Source organism: Natrix helvetica, assembly GCF_964273705.1.
Source record: "Natrix helvetica genome assembly, chromosome: 16".
NCBI classification, from domain to species: Eukaryota; Metazoa; Chordata; class Lepidosauria; order Squamata; family Natricidae; genus Natrix; species Natrix helvetica.
Window position 1 is genome coordinate 5,823,652 of NC_138563.1, and position 19,040 is coordinate 5,842,691.

At 47.3% G+C, this 19,040-nt stretch overlaps 2 protein-coding genes across 5 annotated transcripts; one reads left to right on the forward strand and one right to left on the reverse strand.

The window, feature by feature from the left end:
- Positions 1 to 429: 429 nt before the first annotated feature.
- Positions 430 to 5,624, forward strand: RNASEH2C (ribonuclease H2 subunit C). The gene is made up of 4 exons (XM_081968295.1): positions 430 to 688; positions 2,172 to 2,284; positions 3,251 to 3,370; positions 4,508 to 5,624. The coding sequence occupies exons 1-4, from the start codon at positions 523 to 525 to the stop codon at positions 4,535 to 4,537; spliced, it is 429 nt and encodes a 142-aa protein (XP_081824421.1). The 5' UTR covers positions 430 to 522; the 3' UTR covers positions 4,538 to 5,624.
- Positions 5,625 to 5,765: 141 nt separating this feature from the next.
- KAT5 (lysine acetyltransferase 5) lies at positions 5,766 to 19,001 on the reverse strand. Of its 4 annotated transcripts, none has more exons than XM_081968205.1 (14): positions 18,866 to 19,001; positions 18,701 to 18,767; positions 17,826 to 17,894; positions 16,706 to 16,842; positions 16,200 to 16,370; positions 12,850 to 12,930; positions 12,402 to 12,476; positions 12,036 to 12,284; positions 11,051 to 11,140; positions 10,418 to 10,558; positions 9,512 to 9,605; positions 8,520 to 8,679; positions 8,166 to 8,247; positions 5,766 to 6,498 (listed from the first exon to the last, which is right to left on the reverse strand). In XM_081968205.1, the coding sequence occupies exons 1-14, from the start codon at positions 18,875 to 18,877 to the stop codon at positions 6,364 to 6,366; spliced, it is 1,563 nt and encodes a 520-aa protein (XP_081824331.1). In that variant the 5' UTR covers positions 18,878 to 19,001; the 3' UTR covers positions 5,766 to 6,363. The 4 variants fall into 4 exon arrangements, with proteins under 4 accessions (XP_081824331.1, XP_081824330.1, XP_081824333.1 ...); XM_081968204.1 differs by having other exon boundaries at positions 12,036 to 12,287; XM_081968207.1 differs by lacking the exon at positions 16,200 to 16,370.
- Positions 19,002 to 19,040: the final 39 nt, after the last annotated feature.

Genomic DNA, 19,040 nt, shown 5'->3' on the forward strand with positions numbered 1-19,040 from the left:
TCCTGGGAGAGGGAGGATCTCCTCTCTCCCACTTGGGGATGGATTCCTGAGTGCAGGAGGATCTCCTTTGTCCCATGGGGGTTGATTCCTGGGAGAGGGAGGATCTCTCTTGCACTTGGGGGTGTATTCCTGAGTGCGGGAGGATCTCCTTTGTCCCATGGGGTGGATTCCTGGGTGAGGGAGGATCTCCTCTCCACCACTTGGGGGTGGATTCCTGAGTGCAGGAGGATCTCCTTTGTCCCATGGGGGTGGATTCCTGGGAGAGGGAGGATCTCTCTTGCACTTGGGGGTGTATTCCTGAGTGCGGGAGGATCTCCTTTGTCCCATGGGGGTGGATTCCTGGGAGAGGGAGGATCTCCTCTCTCCCATTTGGGGGTGGATTCCTGAGTGAGGGAGGATCTCGCCCCGCCCCTCACCTGGGGGTGGATCCCTCCCTCCCTCCCTCCCTCCCTCCTGGGGGTGGATCCCTGGGCGGGGCGGGGTCGGCGTGCGCGGGAAGGCAGGCGGCGCTCGAGGCTCTCCATGGCGGGGGAAGAGCGGGGCGGAGCGCGGCTGGCGCTGGCTTCCCTGCCGGGGGCGCCCCGGGACCCCTTGCATCTCCTCCCTTGCGCCATCCAGCACGACGGACCCGCCGCCGTGGACCGCTACTTCGCGCCCGCCGTCCGACGCGACCCCGGGGCGCCCGAGGGTAGGCAGGCAAGGCGGGCTGCAGCAGGCGAGCTCCGGCCGGGGCTGCCAACAGCTGCCAAGGCTGCCATCCTGAACCTCGCTCCCTGGCGCGCACCGTGGGAAGGGGGCGCAGCGCGGGGCACGCAAAGATGCCTGGAAGGAGGGAGGCTTCTGCAACCGGGCGCCCTCCAGTTTGGGGGAGGTTGCAAACCCCCCTCCTTCCCCAGTTTGGGGGGGGGGACTACAACACCCATGGTTTTCCCGCGTAGGACGGCAAGCCAGTCCTCGTGAACCTGGGATCGTTGTGCTGTGTGAATCTGACTTCAACCTCGGTTAGCGCAGCGTTTTATTTTTTTCCTCCGGCTTGGAAGGTGGGTGGACTCCAACTCCCATGATCCTCCAGCCAGCAGATACTGGGGGTTGAAGTTCACCCTCCTTCCAGCTGCCAAGCCGGAGAAAACCTGGGTTGGTGGGAGCAGCTTTTCCTTGGTAGGCAGGTTTTAAAGTTTAATCCTGGCTTATTGTTTCAGAATTGGGGTCTCTGGTGTCCTGGAAACATTTGGGGTGTCCCTCAAAGCTCTCCCCACGTGCCATCCTATTGCATTTTTAATAAGGGGGGGACGGAACATGAGCTGTGATTTATCCATTGATGTATTCGCACTAGAATCTGATCCTTGCCTCAAAACTACTACCCCTAAATTTTTTTTTAAAGGGAACAACTAAATAGATGAAGGCTAATCTTGGTTTATGTTTTGTGATTTATTTTTATCCGGCAGATTTGGTCCCTTTTTTTAGCTTTCAAGTCCTTGTCCGCAATACAAATTTAAAACATGGATTAATTCAACGATTCGATTGATTTTCATGCTGGTGAATTATTATTCGGGAGATAGCACGTAATAATAATTCTTATTTTATATATTACATTATTATACATTATATTACATATTAATATAATTATTTTAATATATAAAAAAGGATGGATGTGTGTTCCAGCATAACAAATACTGGGAGGCGTGTGTGGGTGTGTTCCAGCATAACTCTGGAACGCCTGGCCCGTTAAGGGGAGCGAGCGCAGTGTCCTAGAGTGGCAATTGTTTGTGATGTCCGTTCCTTCGCAGCTTCCTCTGGAAAGCCAGCCATGATGTTCGCCCTCCAGTGGACCAATGGAGAAGCGGCTGATGGATTTGGGGCAGGGATGATGGGCATGGGGGTATGTGGAAGAAAGGCCCCCGTCAGACAAATGATTTGACATCTATAAATACCCAGGCAATGCCAGGTCATCAGCTACTAATAAATAAACACCCTATCGTCTGTGCTTTTTGTAAAAAATAATAATAATTAGTATGCTTATATTTGTAGATTACTGTGGGTGTTTTGATTCAGTTCTTGTATTTTTATTGTGGTCAATGTGCAACGGGAAAAAGAGGAGGTCTTGTGAATGCAGCCACAGCCTGTTTGGTTTCATCACTGTGGTTTCTCTCCTACCTCTTGCCTTCATCCAGGAGAGGCCTCGGTGTCCTTCCGTGGCCGAAGCTTGAAGGGGAAGGAAAGCTGTCTTCCCAAAGGATACATCGGGTTAGTGCTGGAAGAGGCCAACTTGGGCCTAACATCCAAGGTTTGTTCCCGGAATGGTATGTGGGGAAGACAGGGCAAGAGAGAGGCTGCCAAGGAACATCAGATAAGGGACAGCTTAGCCCCCAACTGTATAATGAGAGGAGAAAGAGTTTCAGAAGGGACCCTCCCTAGTTTCTCAAGCTGTAAAAGGGGGAGAATATAAATCTATGGACAGAATGTGTGCAAGGAAGTATGTAAGACCTTGGATGACAGAGCAAAGAGATCTTGTTCAGGAGCAATCAAATAAGAGACAGCATAGCCCTCAGAGGCAGGGTGGGATGCTCACAAGAGATCCTAGTTTCTAAAGCTGTAAAGAAGAGGGGGGAACCCAGAACTATGGAAAGAATGCAGTGTGTGTGCAAGGATATGTGGAGAAGACCTTGGGAGAAAGAGCAAAGAGACTCTTGTCAGATAAGAGACAGCATAGCCCTCAGATGTATAACAGGCAGAGCGAGAGGCTCAAAAGAAACTCTCCCTAGTTTCTCGGGATAGAAAGGAGATGCTATAATAGTATGTGGGGAAGACCTTTGGAAGTGGGCAGAGACATTGCCAAGGGAACACCAGATATGAACCTCAGCTGCATAATGCAAGGAGGCTCAGAGGGACCCTCCCTAGTTTCACAGGCTGTAAAGGAGACAGGGGGAGATTTGTACTTTCAGATGTGCTAGATTCTATTAATGTAGCTTTAGGCAACCGGCAGATAAGAGGTAGCTGAGCCCTCGGCTGCACAATGGATGGAGAAAGAGGCTCAGAAGGGACCCTCCCTAGTTTCACTGGCTGTAAAGGAGACAGTGGAGATTTGTACTGCAAGATTCTTCTAATGTAGCTTTACCATGTGGTTGTCTTTCCTATCCTTATCCGGGAGGCTCACACTTCCATACTGGGGTAAGGTGTAGCAAATAAACCCAGCTCTCCAGGCCAACAGCATCCCCTTCTCTGCCCCCATCCCCACCCCCTTTCTACCCAGGAACGGGAAGTAGGTGTGAAGTCAGCTTTTGATTCCCTGACGGTGTGGAACCTCGAACGGGCACCCAGTAGCAGCGATGAAATCGTCATGGCTCTCGCTTGGCCAGCGATCGCTCAAGGGGTGAGTGAGCATTGGTTGACTTCCGCATCAAAAAAAAGCCTCCAGACTACCACTCCCAGAATTCCTTGGTCTAACCCTGAGGAATTTTGGGAGTTGAAGTCCGCTCTGGCTAAAAGGTTCATTCAACTAGAGTTTGAGGCAGAAATGTGAAACGGGATCGAGACGGAATCAAAAACTGGTTTCACAAATCCGTATTAAGCCACATAGGGTTATTTTTGACATAAAGGTAAAAGTTCCCCTCACACGTATGTGCTAGCCGTTCCTGACTCTAGGGGGCGGTGCTCATCTCCGTTTCAAAGCCAAAGAGCCAGCGCTGTCCGAAGACGTCTCCGTGGTCATGTAGCCGGCATGACTAAACACCGAAGGCGCACGGAACACCGTTCCCTTCCCACCAAAGGTGGTTCCTACTTTTCTACTTGGATTTTTTACCTGCTTTCAAACTGCTCGATTGGCAGAAGCTGGGACAAGAAACGGGAGCTCACTCCGTTATGCGGCACTAGGGATTCAAACCGCCGAACTGCCGACCTTTCTGATCGACAAGCTCAGCATCTTAGCCACTGAGCCACATGCTTAAAATATAATACTGGGACAGACAAAATGGCTTTGGGGAGGAGTGCGCGAAAGAAGCCGAGCAAAGGCTGAACAGTTTCCCCGAGGACTAGAAACTTGTATTTTGGTTTGAATGCCTTTTTCTACTGGGCTCCTGCTGCATTTTCACCTTTCTTTGAGTCCTACCTGTCAGGATTATGGGAATCCATTCTTGGGCCAATTGTATAGGTAGTCCTTGATTTAAACCACACAATTTTGGCTCGGAAATTTCCACTGCTAATCAGTGCGGGTGTTAAGTGAACCGTACTCCATTTTACAACCCCTTTTTTGCCATACTCGTTAACAGAATCTGGTGTTTCCTATTGACTTTGCTTGCCTGAAGCCCTCAGAGAAAATTGCCAATGGTGACGTTGGAAATATCCTGGTTGCCAAAAGCTCAAATTTTTGTTCAGGTAACTTAAGGGGAGCGTCATTAAATGTGACTTTTTTTCACCGATGGAACTTCACGTAGTTGTTAAGTCGAGGACTACCTGTATGCATTTGGGCACAAAGCAAGGGCGCTGATTTTCTGTGTGGGTCTGTTTGCAGATCCATGCCCCCGTTACCGATGAAGAGTGAGGAAGACCAGAGTGTTGCCTGAAGAGGCCGTGGAGAAAAATATGGTGTGCTGTGACTTAAAAATGCAGATTTGGGTGAAAAAGGGACATTCAGCCTCTCTTTGCTGTGTTAAGAAAGTCCCTTCGCTTACACCTTTTCCTTCCAAACTGTATTTGCAATTTATGCTTTATTTTAACAGCTGCTTGGAAAAATTGCAGCTTTCCCATGGATCTGTGGACTGAGTTTTAATTAATTTTAGGCCCATATTTTTGCTCCCGGGGGCTTAATTAATTCCTACAATGATTTGAGTGCATCTTGTTTCCAAGTGAAGACGGTCCTATTTAAAATTTTGGTCTCTGCTGGGTGTTCCTAACTACTTCTGGCATTCTTTTTTAAATAAATAAACACAAATAAAACCTCGATTCCTTTTGAAAGTAATGATGGTGTTGCTTTAGGCTCCTCCATCAACACTTTCAGGGACAGAATGGGTAAGGGGGAGGCTGCCAAAAAAAAAACTCCTAACTTTTTGTGAGAAATTTGCATCGCTGTGTGGCTTTTTCATTTTGTAACGTCAAACTTCTCTTGAAAAATTTGAGATTTTCACTGCAATTTAGGTTGGGGGAAAAAAAACCTTTTAATGCTTTCAGGAGCTACGACTGTTGGGTCTTTCCTGCAAATCCAACTTTCTTTGGTCCCTGCTTTCCATACCAAGTGAACGAAGAAAAAGAGGGAGGGACGGGGAGGAAAAGACACAGGCAAAAGGAAGGAGGGAGGGAGAAGAAAGAAGGGAGAGAATGAAAGAAGAGAGAAATGGAAAGGAAGGAAAAGAGAATTGAGAGAGGAGGGGGAAAGGGAGAGAGGAGGAGGGAAGGAAGGAAAGAAGGAAGCAAGGAAAAGAGAAAAAGAAGATAGGAAAAGAGAAAGAAAGCAATGAAAGGAGAAAAAGACAAGAGGAAAAGAAAGAAGCAAAGAAAAGGGAAGGAAGGGGAAAAAACGAAGCAACGAATGAATGAGAACAAAGGAAGACAAATGGAAAAAGAGGAGAAAAAGAAAGAAAGGAGGGGTAAGAAAGAAAAAGGGAGAAAAGGAAAAAAGGAAGAGAGAAAAAAGAAACAAACTGGGAAAGGAAGGAAAGAGAAGAAAGGAAACAAAAAAGGGAGGAAAGAAACAGAAAAGGGAAAAGGAGAGAAGAGGAGGAAATGAAGAAAAAGAAAATAAAAGAAAATAAATAATTGCCAAACAAGCAGGATTCTCATTTCCTTAAAAAAAGGACTTTGTTCATTTATTCCGATCAGAGACAAGAGGTGAGTTGTCCCTTTTTGAGAAAGGTGCGTCTTCTCGGCGCTCCAGTCTTTTTCTGGACGAAGAGGCCCTCTCTTCTGACCTGGAGCCGGCGGGAGGGGTCTCTGCCTTGTGCCCGCTCCGGGGTTTCAGCCCCAGAGTGCCGTGGGCTCTCCCCTTCCTTGCCAGAATCAGCTGCTGGAAGTGATCCATTATCTGGCCGCTCGGAAGGTGCCCCCCGCAAATCCGCTTGTACCCGAGCGCCATTGGACTCGGGAGGGGGACCCCTCGGCCCCCTCAACCTGGGGGGGTGTGGGGAGCCTTCAGAAATGTCTGGACCTATATAAGCAGGGTGAACACAATCCGTCTGTGCTTTTCAACTACTGTACACAAAGTCTTGGTGGAGTCCCGTCTCGTAAAGGCCATCCGGGACGCGGCGGGGTAGGGATGAAGGGGGCTGGTGGTCAGCTTGATCCTGTTACCGCTGTACACTGAGGTCCTGGGACTCCCCCCCGCTTTTTGCCAAAGTCAAAGGGCCCGTGGGCGGGCGGGGGGAGCCTTTGAATTCACCACTTCCCCCTCTTACTCCAGTCCTTCGGGGTGAAATGTAAACACTTGGAATCGATGCGCAGAATTCGCTTCAGCATGGCCCGCTCGTGCCCGTCCACGATGTCCTCGGAGAGAGTCAAGATGTACTGGCCCTGGGGAGTCACAAAACGACAACAGTTTGGGAAGGGAAATGGAAAGGAAGGAGAAGAGGAAGAATGGAGAAAGCCAGGGGGTAAGGAAGAAAGAGGAGGAGGAGGAGGAGGGAAGGAGAGAGAAAGAAGCAAGGAGAAGGAAAAGAAGAAAGGAAAAAGTGGGAAGGAAGGCAAAGAAGCAAAGAAAGAAAAAGAAGGAAGGAAATATAGCAAGGAAGGAAGACAAACAGAGAAAGATGAGAGAAGGAAAGGAGGTAAGAAAGAAAAAAAAGGAAGAAAGAAGGAAACAGAATTTGGAAGAGGGTTTGGAGGTCTGACCCCCCCCTCCCTGCTCAAGCAGGAGGCCCTATATCTCATGGCGAACCTATGGCACAAACCAATGGCTGTCCAGTCTCTTCTTAAAAGCCTCCAGTGATGAAGCAACCACAACCTCTGGTGGCAAGCTGTTCCACCGGTTAATTGTTCTAACTATATCAGAAAATCGTGTAATTTCTTGAGCTGCTTCTCTCCTTGATTAGCTGCTTTCTGGTGCTTTGAAGAATAGCTTGACTCCCTCTTCTTTGGGGCAGCCCCTCAAATACTGGAAGACTGCTGTCATGTCCCCCCCGTAGCCCTCCTTTTCATTAAACCAGACATATCTAATTCCTGTTGTATGTTTTTACTTTCCAGTCCTTTAATCATCTTTGTTGCTCTTCTCTGACTTACATTCTAAAGTTCTCGTGAGAAATATACTTTGCTTTTTACTGGGTTTTCCAAATGATAAAATAATCCACATTTCTTACAGCAGGCAAAATAATAATAAGAAATTATTATTCTTATTAAATAATATTATTATTAAATAATAAGTTGTCCTTTATTTACAACCACTCGTTTAGTGACTGTTCGGAGTTAAAACAACACTGAAAAAAGTGACATGACCATTTTTCGCACTTACGACTGCTGGTCCTTTACTTACAACCACAACTGAGCCCAAAATTTCCGTTGCTAAGCAAAACAGTTTGAGAAGTGAGTTTTCCCCTGGTTTACGACCTTTCTTTTCCAAACAGTCGTTAAGCGAATTCACTGCAGCTGTTAAGATAGTAACGCGGTCGTTAAGCGAAACCGGCTTCCCCCTTGATTTTGCTGTTCAGGAAGGTCGCAAAAGGTGAATCACGTGACCCAGGGACGCTGCGGCCGTCATAAATGTGAGTTGGCCAGCATCTGAATTTTGACCATTTGCGGATATTGCAACGGTTGTTAAGTGTGAAAAATGGCCATAAAGTCCCTTTTTTTCAGTGCTGTTTTATCTTTGAACAGTCACTAAGCGAGTGGTTGTAAATAAAAGACTACTTATTATTTAATAATATTTATTATTCAATAATTATTATTTCTCATTATTATTATTTTGCCTGCGGCAAAACAACGGGGATTATTTTATCATTCGGAAAAACCAGTAAAAAGCAGAACGATGCTAAGCTTCCCATCCCTCAAGGAAGGTAGTAATCCCATTTTTTTAGGTCCTCGCCCATCATTATCCCCTTTTCTGGAAAAATAATTAGCTAACTCCCCACGTTGCATCTTATCGAAACGGCAAATATCATCCCCCCCCCCCCAAAAAAATCCCTGGGTCATCCATGCAAAACTTTCTTGCTTTTCCACGATCAAGAACCACCGAGCGGCAAATGTACCTTATAATAATTGATGAGGTTGAGATATTGAAGCGTAGAGATAACATCCTCCTTCTTGATACTCGTGATTTCGCTGATCTCGCTGGAAAAAGATGGAGGGGGGGGGGGAGCGGAGAAAATAGTTAAGCAAACGGAATAAGATAACAGAGCGGGAAGGAGACCAACAGAGGTCATCTGGTCCAATCGGCTCTTTTGAGAATCTCTTCCGTATTTCATCCCTGGCCTTATGTTTCCCCCCCAACACCACAACTGGCCAACAACTCTGGGAAAGAGATTTGTCACTCTCAAATTTTGAGGGATTCAAAGCCATCCTCCCCTACAATTTTCGCACTGCCCTTCCAGTTTGGCCCTCACTTGATGGTGATCTGTGGGCGCTCGCCGTTCTCCAGTTTGAGGTTCATCAGGATCTCCAGGATGGTTTGGGACCAGTAGCTGCGGTACGACAAGAGGCCCAAATCCGAGAGGGGTTTTTCAGGGGTGCCTGTCTTGCCTTCTACCTTGGACAGCTCGTAACCTGGAGAAGAGAGACAGAACTGAGTTAAAAACAAGCCAGGATTTAAAGAAATATCCAGGATCACTTGGGGGGATGGATTGAAGTATAAGCGGTGCTCGATTTACAACCAACATTTCCAATTGCTAATCAGTTGTTTAGTGAAACGTTAAAATGAATTTTGACCATTTTACGACCTTTTTCCGCACCATCATTAAGTGAATCACGCGTTCATTAAACAAACCCAGCTTCTCTGACTCGCTTGTTAGTTGAAAGCCGGCTGGGATGGCTTACCAAGATGCGGCCATTGCAGGTAGTCCTCAAGTTACGGCCACAATGGAGCCCCAAATTTATGTCGCTCAGTGAAACGTGTGTTAAGTGGGCTTGTCCCATTTTATAACTATTCTCGCCACGTTTTTAAAGCAAATCACAGTGGTTAAATTAGGAACATAGTCGTTAAGTGATTCTGACTTCCCCACTGACTTTGCTTGCCAGGAGGTTGCAAAACGGGATCAAGTGACAACAACAACCCCCCCGGGGGACACTGCAACCGTCGTAACTGTGAAAAACAGTCACAAGTCACTTTTTTCAGTGCCGTTGTAATTTCGATTAGTCCCTAAGTGAACTGTTGTAGGTTGAGGACTCCCTGTTTTGTAAATACAGGCCTGTTGCCAAGTGCCTGAATGTTGATCATGTGACCGGTGAAGATGCTGGATGATGGCCGTAAGTGTGAGGGAGGATGGAGCCTTAGCCACTTTTCTGCAGTGCCGTCGTAACTCTGAACAGCCATTTCCGCGAATGGTTGTAAGTTCAGGTTGTACGCAGAGGCGAAGTCGAAAGAGGAAGGCTCACTTACTGAATTCAATCAGCAGCTTGCCATAACCCCGTCTCTGATAAGGAGGTAACGTCAGAATGCACGCCACGTTGTAGTCTTCGGTGGATTCCTTTTCCTGCGAGAAAGAAGGAGACGAACAGAATGTAAGGATCGGGCCCTTCCTGTCCCAACTTTGCCAAGATTTTTGGCCATTTTGGCCAAACGCAGATCAGCCTGACAAGCTGCGTTTCCAGGGCGCTTTGACCTAGCCTTCCCCAAAAAGCATGAGGCAGAGTCCTAGTTCCTTTTATAAAACGAATGTGAATTCCTCTCATTCCCATTCAGCCAAGGCCTGGCAAACAGTCTTTCAAAGGAGTATTTATGACCACAGACCTTATCTAGCTTGGAAAGCTGCCGTGTCAATATTTTCCCAAATGCAAGGAAAGGCTCTGGGTACAGAGTCTCTGAGATTCAGGGACAGATCTTCACACTCCTGAAACGAATCTAACGACCGAACGAAGGAATTGTTTCCTGCAAAAGCCCACTCCCCTTTCGCTCCTCTTTTATGTCCTATGGGAGGGGCCATTCATCTTCCACCTGTGGAATCTTAACTTGATCTCTCTCTTGGTCCTCTTTTTTTCTCTTTTTCTTTCCCTTTCTCCTTTCCCTTTCCCTTCCTTTCCTTTTTTTCTTTTTCTCTTTCTCTTCCATTTCTTTTCATTTCTCTTTCCTTAATTTTTCTCTTTCTTTCCCTTTCTTTTTCTTTTTTCTTTCCTTTTTTTCTTTCCCTTCCTTTTCTCTTTTTCCTTTCTCTTTCCTTTTTTTCTTTTTCCTCTTTCCCTTTCTCTTACTCCTTCTCTTTTATGAGAGAGAGAAAAAGAGAATGAATGACGGCATGGGAAGAGAAAAACTGATTTTTTATTTTTTTTAAATCGAGCGAAGACTCACCTTGGAGAAATAGCCGACAATGTGGAAGCCTTTGCTGTCGTATTCGGTCATGACGTAGAAGAGGAAGGGATCCGTGTCGTAGTAGAGGGTTTTGTGATCGAGGAAGCATTTCGCCAGGAGGCAAAGATTTTGCGAATAACTCTGGAAGAGGAAAAGGAAAGGACAAAAGGGACACAGGATGAATACCGTGTTTCCCCCCAAAATAAGACTCTGTTACATGGCGCTAGGGATTCGAACCGCCGACCTTTCTGATCGACAAGCTCAGCATCTTAGCCACATGCTTAAAATATAATACTGGGACAGACAAAATGGTTTTGGGGAGGAGTGGGGGGAAAAGAAGCCAAGCAAAGGCTGAATGGTTTCCCTGAGGGCTAGAAACTTGGATCTTGGTTTGAATGCCTTTTTCTACTGGGCCCCTGCTGCTTTTTCACCTTTCTTGGAGTCCTACCTGTCAGGATTATTAGCCACTGTGTGCCTTTGAAACTTTACACTAGAGGCCACGCAGAAAGTGGCATGTTTAACATGGGCGAGAACGGATTTCCCCCATGAATGGATAGGCAAGGAACTCTGGGAAATGTAGGCGGATTCCAGACCGCGGAAGACCTGATGCAGCACTAAGGGCATTTTGCTTGCCTTGTTCTTCCGTCCGTCGATCTCAAAGAAGGAAATGGTTCCTTTGCGGTAGATTTCGTTACCCGGAGGATGCCTCAAGTCGCACTTCATCTGCAGGAAAGCAAAACCACAGTGTCGGGTTGTTTTTTTCCCCACAAAGAAAAATGGTGCTTCCATCAAGGATTCTGTTAAGCAGAAGAACGCTTCAAACATTAAGACTAGAGATGAAGATTTTAAGTTCGATAGAAGTTTAAAACATTAAAAAAAAATAGGGGAGGATTTTAAAAACCCAATAGAAGAAAGATGAAAACATTAAAACGGCAGAGATGAGGATTTTAAGCCAAATAAAAGAAAGATCAAAACGACAGGAGAAGATTTTAAAAACTACACTGAAAGCAGAAAGAGGCAGGCGCAGCAGCGAGGTGGGCTGGGGACGATGGGAGAGTGGACGAGACATGGTCGCGCAGTGGTTAGAATGCAGTATGGCAGGCTAACCCCTGCCCACTGCCAGGAGTCTGATTCTGACCGGCTCAAGGGTGACTCAGCCTTCCGTCCTTCTGAGGTCGGTAAAATGAGGACCCAGATTGTTGGGGGGCAATAGGCTGACTTTGTAAACCACTTAGAGGGCTGTAAAAGCACTGTGAAGCGGTATATAAGTCTTAAGTGCTATTGCTATCTTCCTTCCTTCCTGACAGTGGTTAGAATGCAGTATTGCAGGCTAACTCTGCCCATTGCCAGGAGTTTGATCCTGACCGGCTCAAGGTTGACTCAGCCTTCCAAGGTGGGTAAAACGAGGACCCAGATTGTTAGGGGGCAAGAGGCTGACTCTGTAAACCACTTAGAGAGGGCTGTAAAAGCACTGCGAAGCGGTATATAAAGTCTAAGGGCTTTTGCTATCCTCCAGCTGATATGGGGTCATTGCAAATAATTGAAGAGGGGGATTGGGACGACTCTGATCCAAGCTGGATGGGTGGTGGGGAGATGGGAGGAAAGGAGGACCCCTTACCAGGTGCCGCTGGAGGCATTTGAGGCTCTTGACATACTTAAGGCAGAATTCGCAGAGGTAGACGACGGGGAGGGCGGTGAGCTCCTGAGGGTAGGGCGAGAAGTACCAGGGTTTGAGGCGGTGGCGCCCGAGTTCGATACATTCAATGTTCTTCATGCGGGTGACAATGTCATCGTGGCTCCGGTCCGAGACCAAGCTGCCCGTCATGCGGGGCGCCGACGGGATCCCGTCCGAGCTGTCCTGGGAATCCTGCTTGCAAGAATCAAAAAGGGGGGTCCGTTCGGGATGGGAGAAGCCGCCAGGCGTGCTCCCCTCCCAAGCGGCAACGGAGATGGGTGCCACCAACTACCCGGCACGGATATGTACCTCATCTGTCCCAAGACAGTTGGATTTTCTCTTCCGGCCCGGCTGGGCGGCCACGGCTCGGCGAGCGGAGCCATTCTGGAAAAGAGAAGGAGACAAAGAGGGCATTACAAGAAGTCCTCGACTTACGACCGCAATTGAGCCCAAAATTCCATTGCTAAGGGAGATGTTTGTTAAGTGAGCTTTGTCCCATTTTCGTGTTTATGACGATTTGCAGTGTCCCGGGAGGTCACGTGATCCGCTTTTGGGACCTTCCGACGAGCCAAGTCAACGGGAAATCCAGATTCGCTTAACGACCGTGTTGCTCCCTCAACAACTGCAAGCGATTCACTTAAGGGTGGCAAGAAAATAGGGACAAACCCACTGCGCAAATGTCTCACTTTAGCCACAAAAAGCTTTGGGCTCAGTCTTAAGTCGTGGATCGCACCTGTGTTTCTTTTCGTGCACTTACCTGGGGAAAAACCAAGGCTTGTGTTGTCTCGCTCACAACAGGGATGGGGGTTGCGGGGGACACCACTTCCACCTTCCGTTTCTGGAAGAGACCAAAGCAAACAAGTTCTAGGGGGGAGGCGGGCTGCCTCCTCTTCCTCCTCCTCTCTTCTTCCCCTCCCCAATTTTCCACCAGCATCGCAAAAGATGGGGAGACTCGGCCTGGGATCGGTGGGAGGGATCGGCCAGACTCTGCAGCTACTGTCCAGGTGAATGAAGTTGGGGGTGAGAAGAAGGGTCATACGAGGCCTCTGATTGGCTGGCTCTCTCTGGAGCAGCGTTTCTCAACTTTTAAGAGACGGGTGGACTTCAACTCCCAGAATTCCCCAGCAAGCATGCTTTAAGATGGATGGGCTTTGACTCCCAGCAAGCATGTTTTCAGAGGTGTGGACTTCAACTCCCAGAATCCTTCAGCCACCATATTTTACGGTGGGTGGACTTCAACTCCCAGAATCCCTCAGCCATCATATTGGCTGGGGGATTGTCGGAGTTGAAGTCCACCCATCTTAAATTTAAGCTTGAGAGGGGATTCTGGGAGTTGAAGTCCACCCATCTTTTAAGTTAAGGACTCTGATTCTACCCTGGTCCACCTGTTAGAAACCCATCCTTGTATCCTTGTACCACCACAACTTTGATAGATTGGGGGGGGGGGGGGGGGACACACACGACTTAGGAAAGCTGCTTTACCCAGAATACAGGCAGTCCTCGACTTACAACAGTTCACTTAGTGGCTGTCTAGAGTTACAACGGCACTCAAAATAGGAAGTTAGGAGTTTTTCGTAGTCAGGGTGGATAAAAATCAATGCTTTTTTAAAAAAAAATCTGATTTTTTATTTTAAATTGGATTTTTAAATTTTTTTTATCAAGCTTATTTTAATCAGATGCCTTTGGAGTAAAAATCTATCTAAAGATAGTTTTACGTTTAAGGTAATCGTTTAGTTTATTCGGCATGAAATGGAGCTTAGTTATGTAGCACGAGGCTGCAGATTCTGCAATTCTGGGACTGTCAGTGAGTCAATAGCAGGTCAGAGATGACAATTGCTCTTTACAAATGATGGCTTAATATCGAGCCGATTTAAATCAAGCCCTTTTACTAGTGATTCAAATCAAATCCACCCTGTTCGCAGTTGTGACCGCTGCAACATCCCAGTGGTTACGCAATCAAAATTCAGACGCTTGGCAACTGACTCGTATTGAGGACGGCTCGTGGGTGGGTGGGTGTCACGCCATCCCCCTTTGCAACCGTCGGACAAAGTCGATGAGGAAGCCGGATTCACTTAACAGCAGGGCGACTTATTTAAGAACCGCAGCGATTCGCTGAACAACCGCAGCCAGCCAAGTGATAAAACGGAAGGGAGCGGGGAGAGGAGGGGAAATTTACTTAGCGCTTAGGTTTCTCAGTTGTGGCCGTAAGTCGAGGACTACCTGTAAAACCGTCTCCTTCTCAGAACAAGGCCCAGGGGCCCTTTACCGAGTTGTAGAGGCTTCGGCGGGAGAATTCAAGGCCCATTGTGATGTTGGTTCAGGCCTTCAGAGATCTGACCATATCGATTTTCTTTTTGGCAGCTCAAAGAGCGCTTTGGGAAGTCCTAGATTCCTCCATAAGATTCGGGATAAGAAAGTGTGACTGGATCCAAGTCATTCAGGGAGCTTCAGGGCAGGATTTGAACCCAGGTGTTCCCTCTCTTAGCACAACCCCCTCCCCCATCAAACCACCCCGACTGGTGGGCTGAGAAGGGAAGGACTGACCCAAACGCTGCTCTGGGACTGAGAAGGGGGTTAAAAGTTGGGTCCCCGCCCTGCCTCTGATACGACCCCCCCCTAGGCTTATCACCTATAGAAGTTTGGGTTATGGCTTCTTCTGCCTTAGACTTTTCACAAAACAACCCTGCAAGGTAGAGCGTGCGATTGGCCCAGTGTTAGCCACTGAGCTGCCATGGCTTCTATTTGGGGACTGAATCAATTTATCTAGTTAAACCAGTTTGAAACTGGGCTAAATGGGAAAGGTTTCCAGCATAAGATGGAAAAACAGTAGAATGGAATGGAATGGAATAGAATAGGATTCTGAATAGAATATAAAATATAAAATATGTAATAGAATACAGGATAGAATATATAGAATAGAATATAGAATATAAAATATAGAATAGAATATAGAATATACAATAGAATATAAAATGTATAATAGAATACAGGACAGAATATATAGAATAGAATATAGAATATAAAATATAGAATAGAATATAGGATATAGAATATACAATAGAATATAGAATATAAAATATATAATAGAATACAGGATAGAATATATAGAATAGAATATAGAATATAAAATATATAATAGAATATAGGATATAGGATATAGAATATACAATAGAATATAGAATATAAAATATATAATAGAATACAGGATAGAATATATAGAATATAAAATATAGAATAGAATATAGGATAGAATATAGAATATAGAATACAAAATATAGAATAGAATATAGGATAGAATATAGAACATAGAATATAGAACAAAATAGAACAGCAATAGCACTTAAGACTTATATACCACTTCACAGTGCTTTACAGCCCCCCTCTAAGCGGTTTACAAAGTCAGCCTATGGCCCCCAACAATCTGGATCCTCCATTTACCGACCTTGGAAAGATAGAAGGCTGAGTCAAGCTTGAGCCGGTCAGGATCGAATTGCTGGCAGTCGGCAGAGCGAGCCTGCCATACTCCATTCTGACCACTGAGCCACCGACAAATTTACGTCCGTCCATTCTTCAAATTCAGTTGCCAAGCCCATTCCATTCCTGCCTGAAGCTTCATACAGATAGGTCCCCGACTAACGACCCTTCCCTTAAGTGACCGTTTGAAGTTACGACGATACTAAAACGGTAGGAAAACTCACTTAACAACTGTCGCACTTAGCCAGAGAAACTCCGGAAATCGTGGCCGTTAAGTCGAGGACTACCTGTAGCAAGCCGAACCCAAGGCACCTGGTGGCTTAAAGGTCATACAAACGCCTAGCCCTTTTCATCTGTGGTTTAAACTTAATATCGCGGTCTCTTTCACTGTCTTCCCCCCCCCCTTTCTGTTTTGGGATTGACTCAGGAGGGGAAGTAGGGGCCCTGGAAGGACCCACAATGCCCCTGGGCACACATACCACCCCCATCCACCCCTACCCACCCCCGGAGGTCTCGCTCGCTAGCCCAGACCTAACTCAACCCCCCCACCAGCTGGTGCGGCCTCTGGAAGAAACAGGGCCGAGCAAACGCGACATGAAAAGGAACGAGCGGCCGAGTGCCAGTTTTTTGTACCGTAGAACGATGGTTTGGCTGGACGCAGGAGCTGGAGGAGAGGGGTTGGTCGGGCGAGCCAGGGACGGCCTCCCTCTCTTTAGATAGGTTAAAACGGAGGGTTATCTGCACCGGAATGGGTAGGGTTTTACCGCTGGATGGAGTGGCCGGTTGTAGATCCAAGGTCTTCCTCTGAATAGAGAGGAAGGCGGGCATTACCAACATGTGGGGGAAAGGATGCGGGTTCCTGCTCGGGTGGGGCAGGGAAACGTACGGGGGAGGAGACCCCCGTCTCCAGGCGGAGATCTCGGCGGGGAAGAAGCGAACCGTCAATGCTCTCAAACGCCCCCGTCCTGACGTCGTAGAAACATCCCGTAACATTCCTGGGTTTTGTTATCGCCTGGGCTGGAATTTCAACCGCCGCCGCCCCCCACCACCCCACCCCTAAAAGATGGCTAGGACTCTCCTCCCAAACAGGCTCTTCCCGTCAACACCGCTCCCTTCCCCCGAAGCCTCGCGCATCCTACCACGTCACGTTCCGGGGAGCTGGGCCGGGATCCTGGCAGCCCGTTCTTGGTGGGGGTCTTGGCTTCTTTCTTGGGGAACTGGATCTTCTTTAAATCCAGTCGGTCGTGAGTGACCCATTCGTCCAGACGCTTGTTGACTGTATAGTTAAGGCAAGAAAGGGGTTTTGTTTAGGAAAAGGCACTCAGGGATTAAGTGAGGGGGGGGAAAGGTTATATTGGATAAGACACCAGGCTAGAAACCAGGAGACGGTGAGTTCTAGTCCCGCAATAGGTATGAAACTAAGCTGAGTGGGCCAGTCACCAGGAGACTGGGAGCTCTAGTCCCGCCTTAGGCACAAAAGCCAGCTGGGTGACTTTGGACCAATCAGGAGATGGAGATGGAGATAGATAGATAGATGATAGATAGATAGATAGATAGATAGATAGATAGATAGATAGATAGATAGATAGATAGATAGATGATAGATAGATGATAGATAGATTATATATATATAGATAAAGATATATAGATATAGATATATGAGATCTTTTAACTGGCATTGATAACAAGCCAACATTTTGGACCCCTGGGGTATCCAGCTAGTCCTCAACTTATGACTGAAATTGAGGCTAAAATTTATGTTGCTACACGAATTTTGCTCCATTTTACGATCTTTCTTACCACACTCGTTAAGTGAATCACTGCATTTGTTCAGGACACGGTTGTTAAGTGAATCTGCCCCCCCCACACACACACACATTGATTTTGCTGGTCAGAAGGTCGCAAAAGGGGATCCACACATGACACCGCAACCGTCATAAATACAAGTCAATTGCCAAGCGTCTGAATTTTGATCACATGATCCTGGGGAATGCTGTGACGGTCATAAGTGTGAAAAACGGCCATAAGTCACTTTTTTCAATGCCATTGTAACTTGGGACAGTCATTAAATGAATGGTTATAAGCTGAGGACAACCTGTGATCATAAATTATCTTGATTTCAGTTTCATAGTGGTCCAGATAGGATTGTAGCGGGCCCCCACTCACCCCCAATCAACTCCCAATTTTCATAATCTCCATCCAGAAACTATTTTCCTTCCTAACCACCCAATGGTTCCAACTTGTGGTTCGTTTACTCACAATCAATATAGTGAACATAGAAAAGTTTCCGGCCACTGATGTCTTTGACACTCAGGATTTCAGCCAGCGCTGTGAAAAGAAAAAGCAGATTATTACAGGAGAAAAAACAAGGCTGGCCACTTTCTCTTTCTAACGCTTGCGAAAAATTTCCCCAGAAAACACTTTTTCCACCAGGATAGTTCAGTCTTAAAAAGAGGTACATTTGGCTTGACTAAGAACCGAATAATGCACTGCAGAGGTAAGCCGGAGAAAAAACGAAGCTAAGAGGCAAAATCCGTTTTAAAATGGTCACTGGAAGCATTCTAGAAGAGACTGGACGGACGTCTGTCAAAAATGGTGTAGGGTCTCCTGCTCGGGTGGGGGGGTTGGACTAGATGACCTACAAGGTCCCTTCCAGCTATGTTATTATTCTGTTATTCAGAAATTGTGGGAGCTTCATCAATGGAAGCTTTCAAGAGGAAACTGGACTTCCGTCTGACAGAAATGGGGTAGGGTCAGGCAGGGGGTTGGACTAGATGACCTCCAGGGACCATTCCAACTCTTCTGTTATTCTTTTGCAATTCCGGCTGGATTTTTGCAGGCCGTATTATTTAAACAAGAGAGAGATCGGAGTGCTCTGACCACTATTCTGCACTGCCTTTTTTTCTCGCTCTTATCCCAGTCCTAATGTTGGGGAACCCTCCAGGGAGAGTCTCCTCCTTGGGGAGTCCCCACTTTTTTGGCAGCCCACTAAGCCCCTCCTCCCTTTTAAACTCCTCCTCCAACAAAGTCTGAATGGGACTTGCAAGCTCCATTGACCACTTCACGTGGCCCCGCCCACTCCTTCTCAAGCCCCGCCCACTCCTTCTCAAGCCCCGCCCGCCCCCGTTACTCACGCCACTCGTCTTCGTTTTCTTGGTTACGGCGCAAGACGGGGAGGTTACACCCTTCGGTCACTTCCTCCTGCAAAATAAAAAACAAAAGGAGAAATTAAGCGGGCGCTCGAGGAAGGCCCCGGGATGCCTCGGGCTCCTCTACCTTTCCCTCCGCTCCGCACTCACCACCTCCGCCATCTTAGGCTCTCGCCGTTTCCCGGGGCCTTCTCTTCCGGCATCGGCCAAAACTACTTCCGGGGAGCGGAACTCTTCTTTCCGCTGTGTCTGGAGCGCGACTTCCGGTTTCTGGAGGTCCCGTAGAACCGCCATGTCGCGGCCAAGCGGTTGTAGAATTAAGGGG

Coding starts and splice junctions, on each gene's coding strand:
- RNASEH2C (XM_081968295.1), top strand. CDS start 523: ATGGCGGGGGAAGAGCGGGGCGGAGCGCGGCTGGCGCTGGCTTCCCTG. Junction 689..2,171: donor CGACCCCGGGGCGCCCGAGG/GTAGGCAGGCAA, acceptor GCCTTCATCCAG/GAGAGGCCTCGGTGTCCTTC. Junction 3,371..4,507: donor GGCCAGCGATCGCTCAAGGG/GTGAGTGAGCAT, acceptor GTCTGTTTGCAG/ATCCATGCCCCCGTTACCGA.
- KAT5 (XM_081968204.1), bottom strand. Junction 12,288..12,401: donor ACTGTCTTGGGACAGATGAG/GTACATATCCGT, acceptor GATTCTTGCAAG/CAGGATTCCCAGGACAGCTC. Junction 11,141..12,035: donor AATGCCTCCAGCGGCACCTG/GTAAGGGGTCCT, acceptor GCTTTCCTGCAG/ATGAAGTGCGACTTGAGGCA.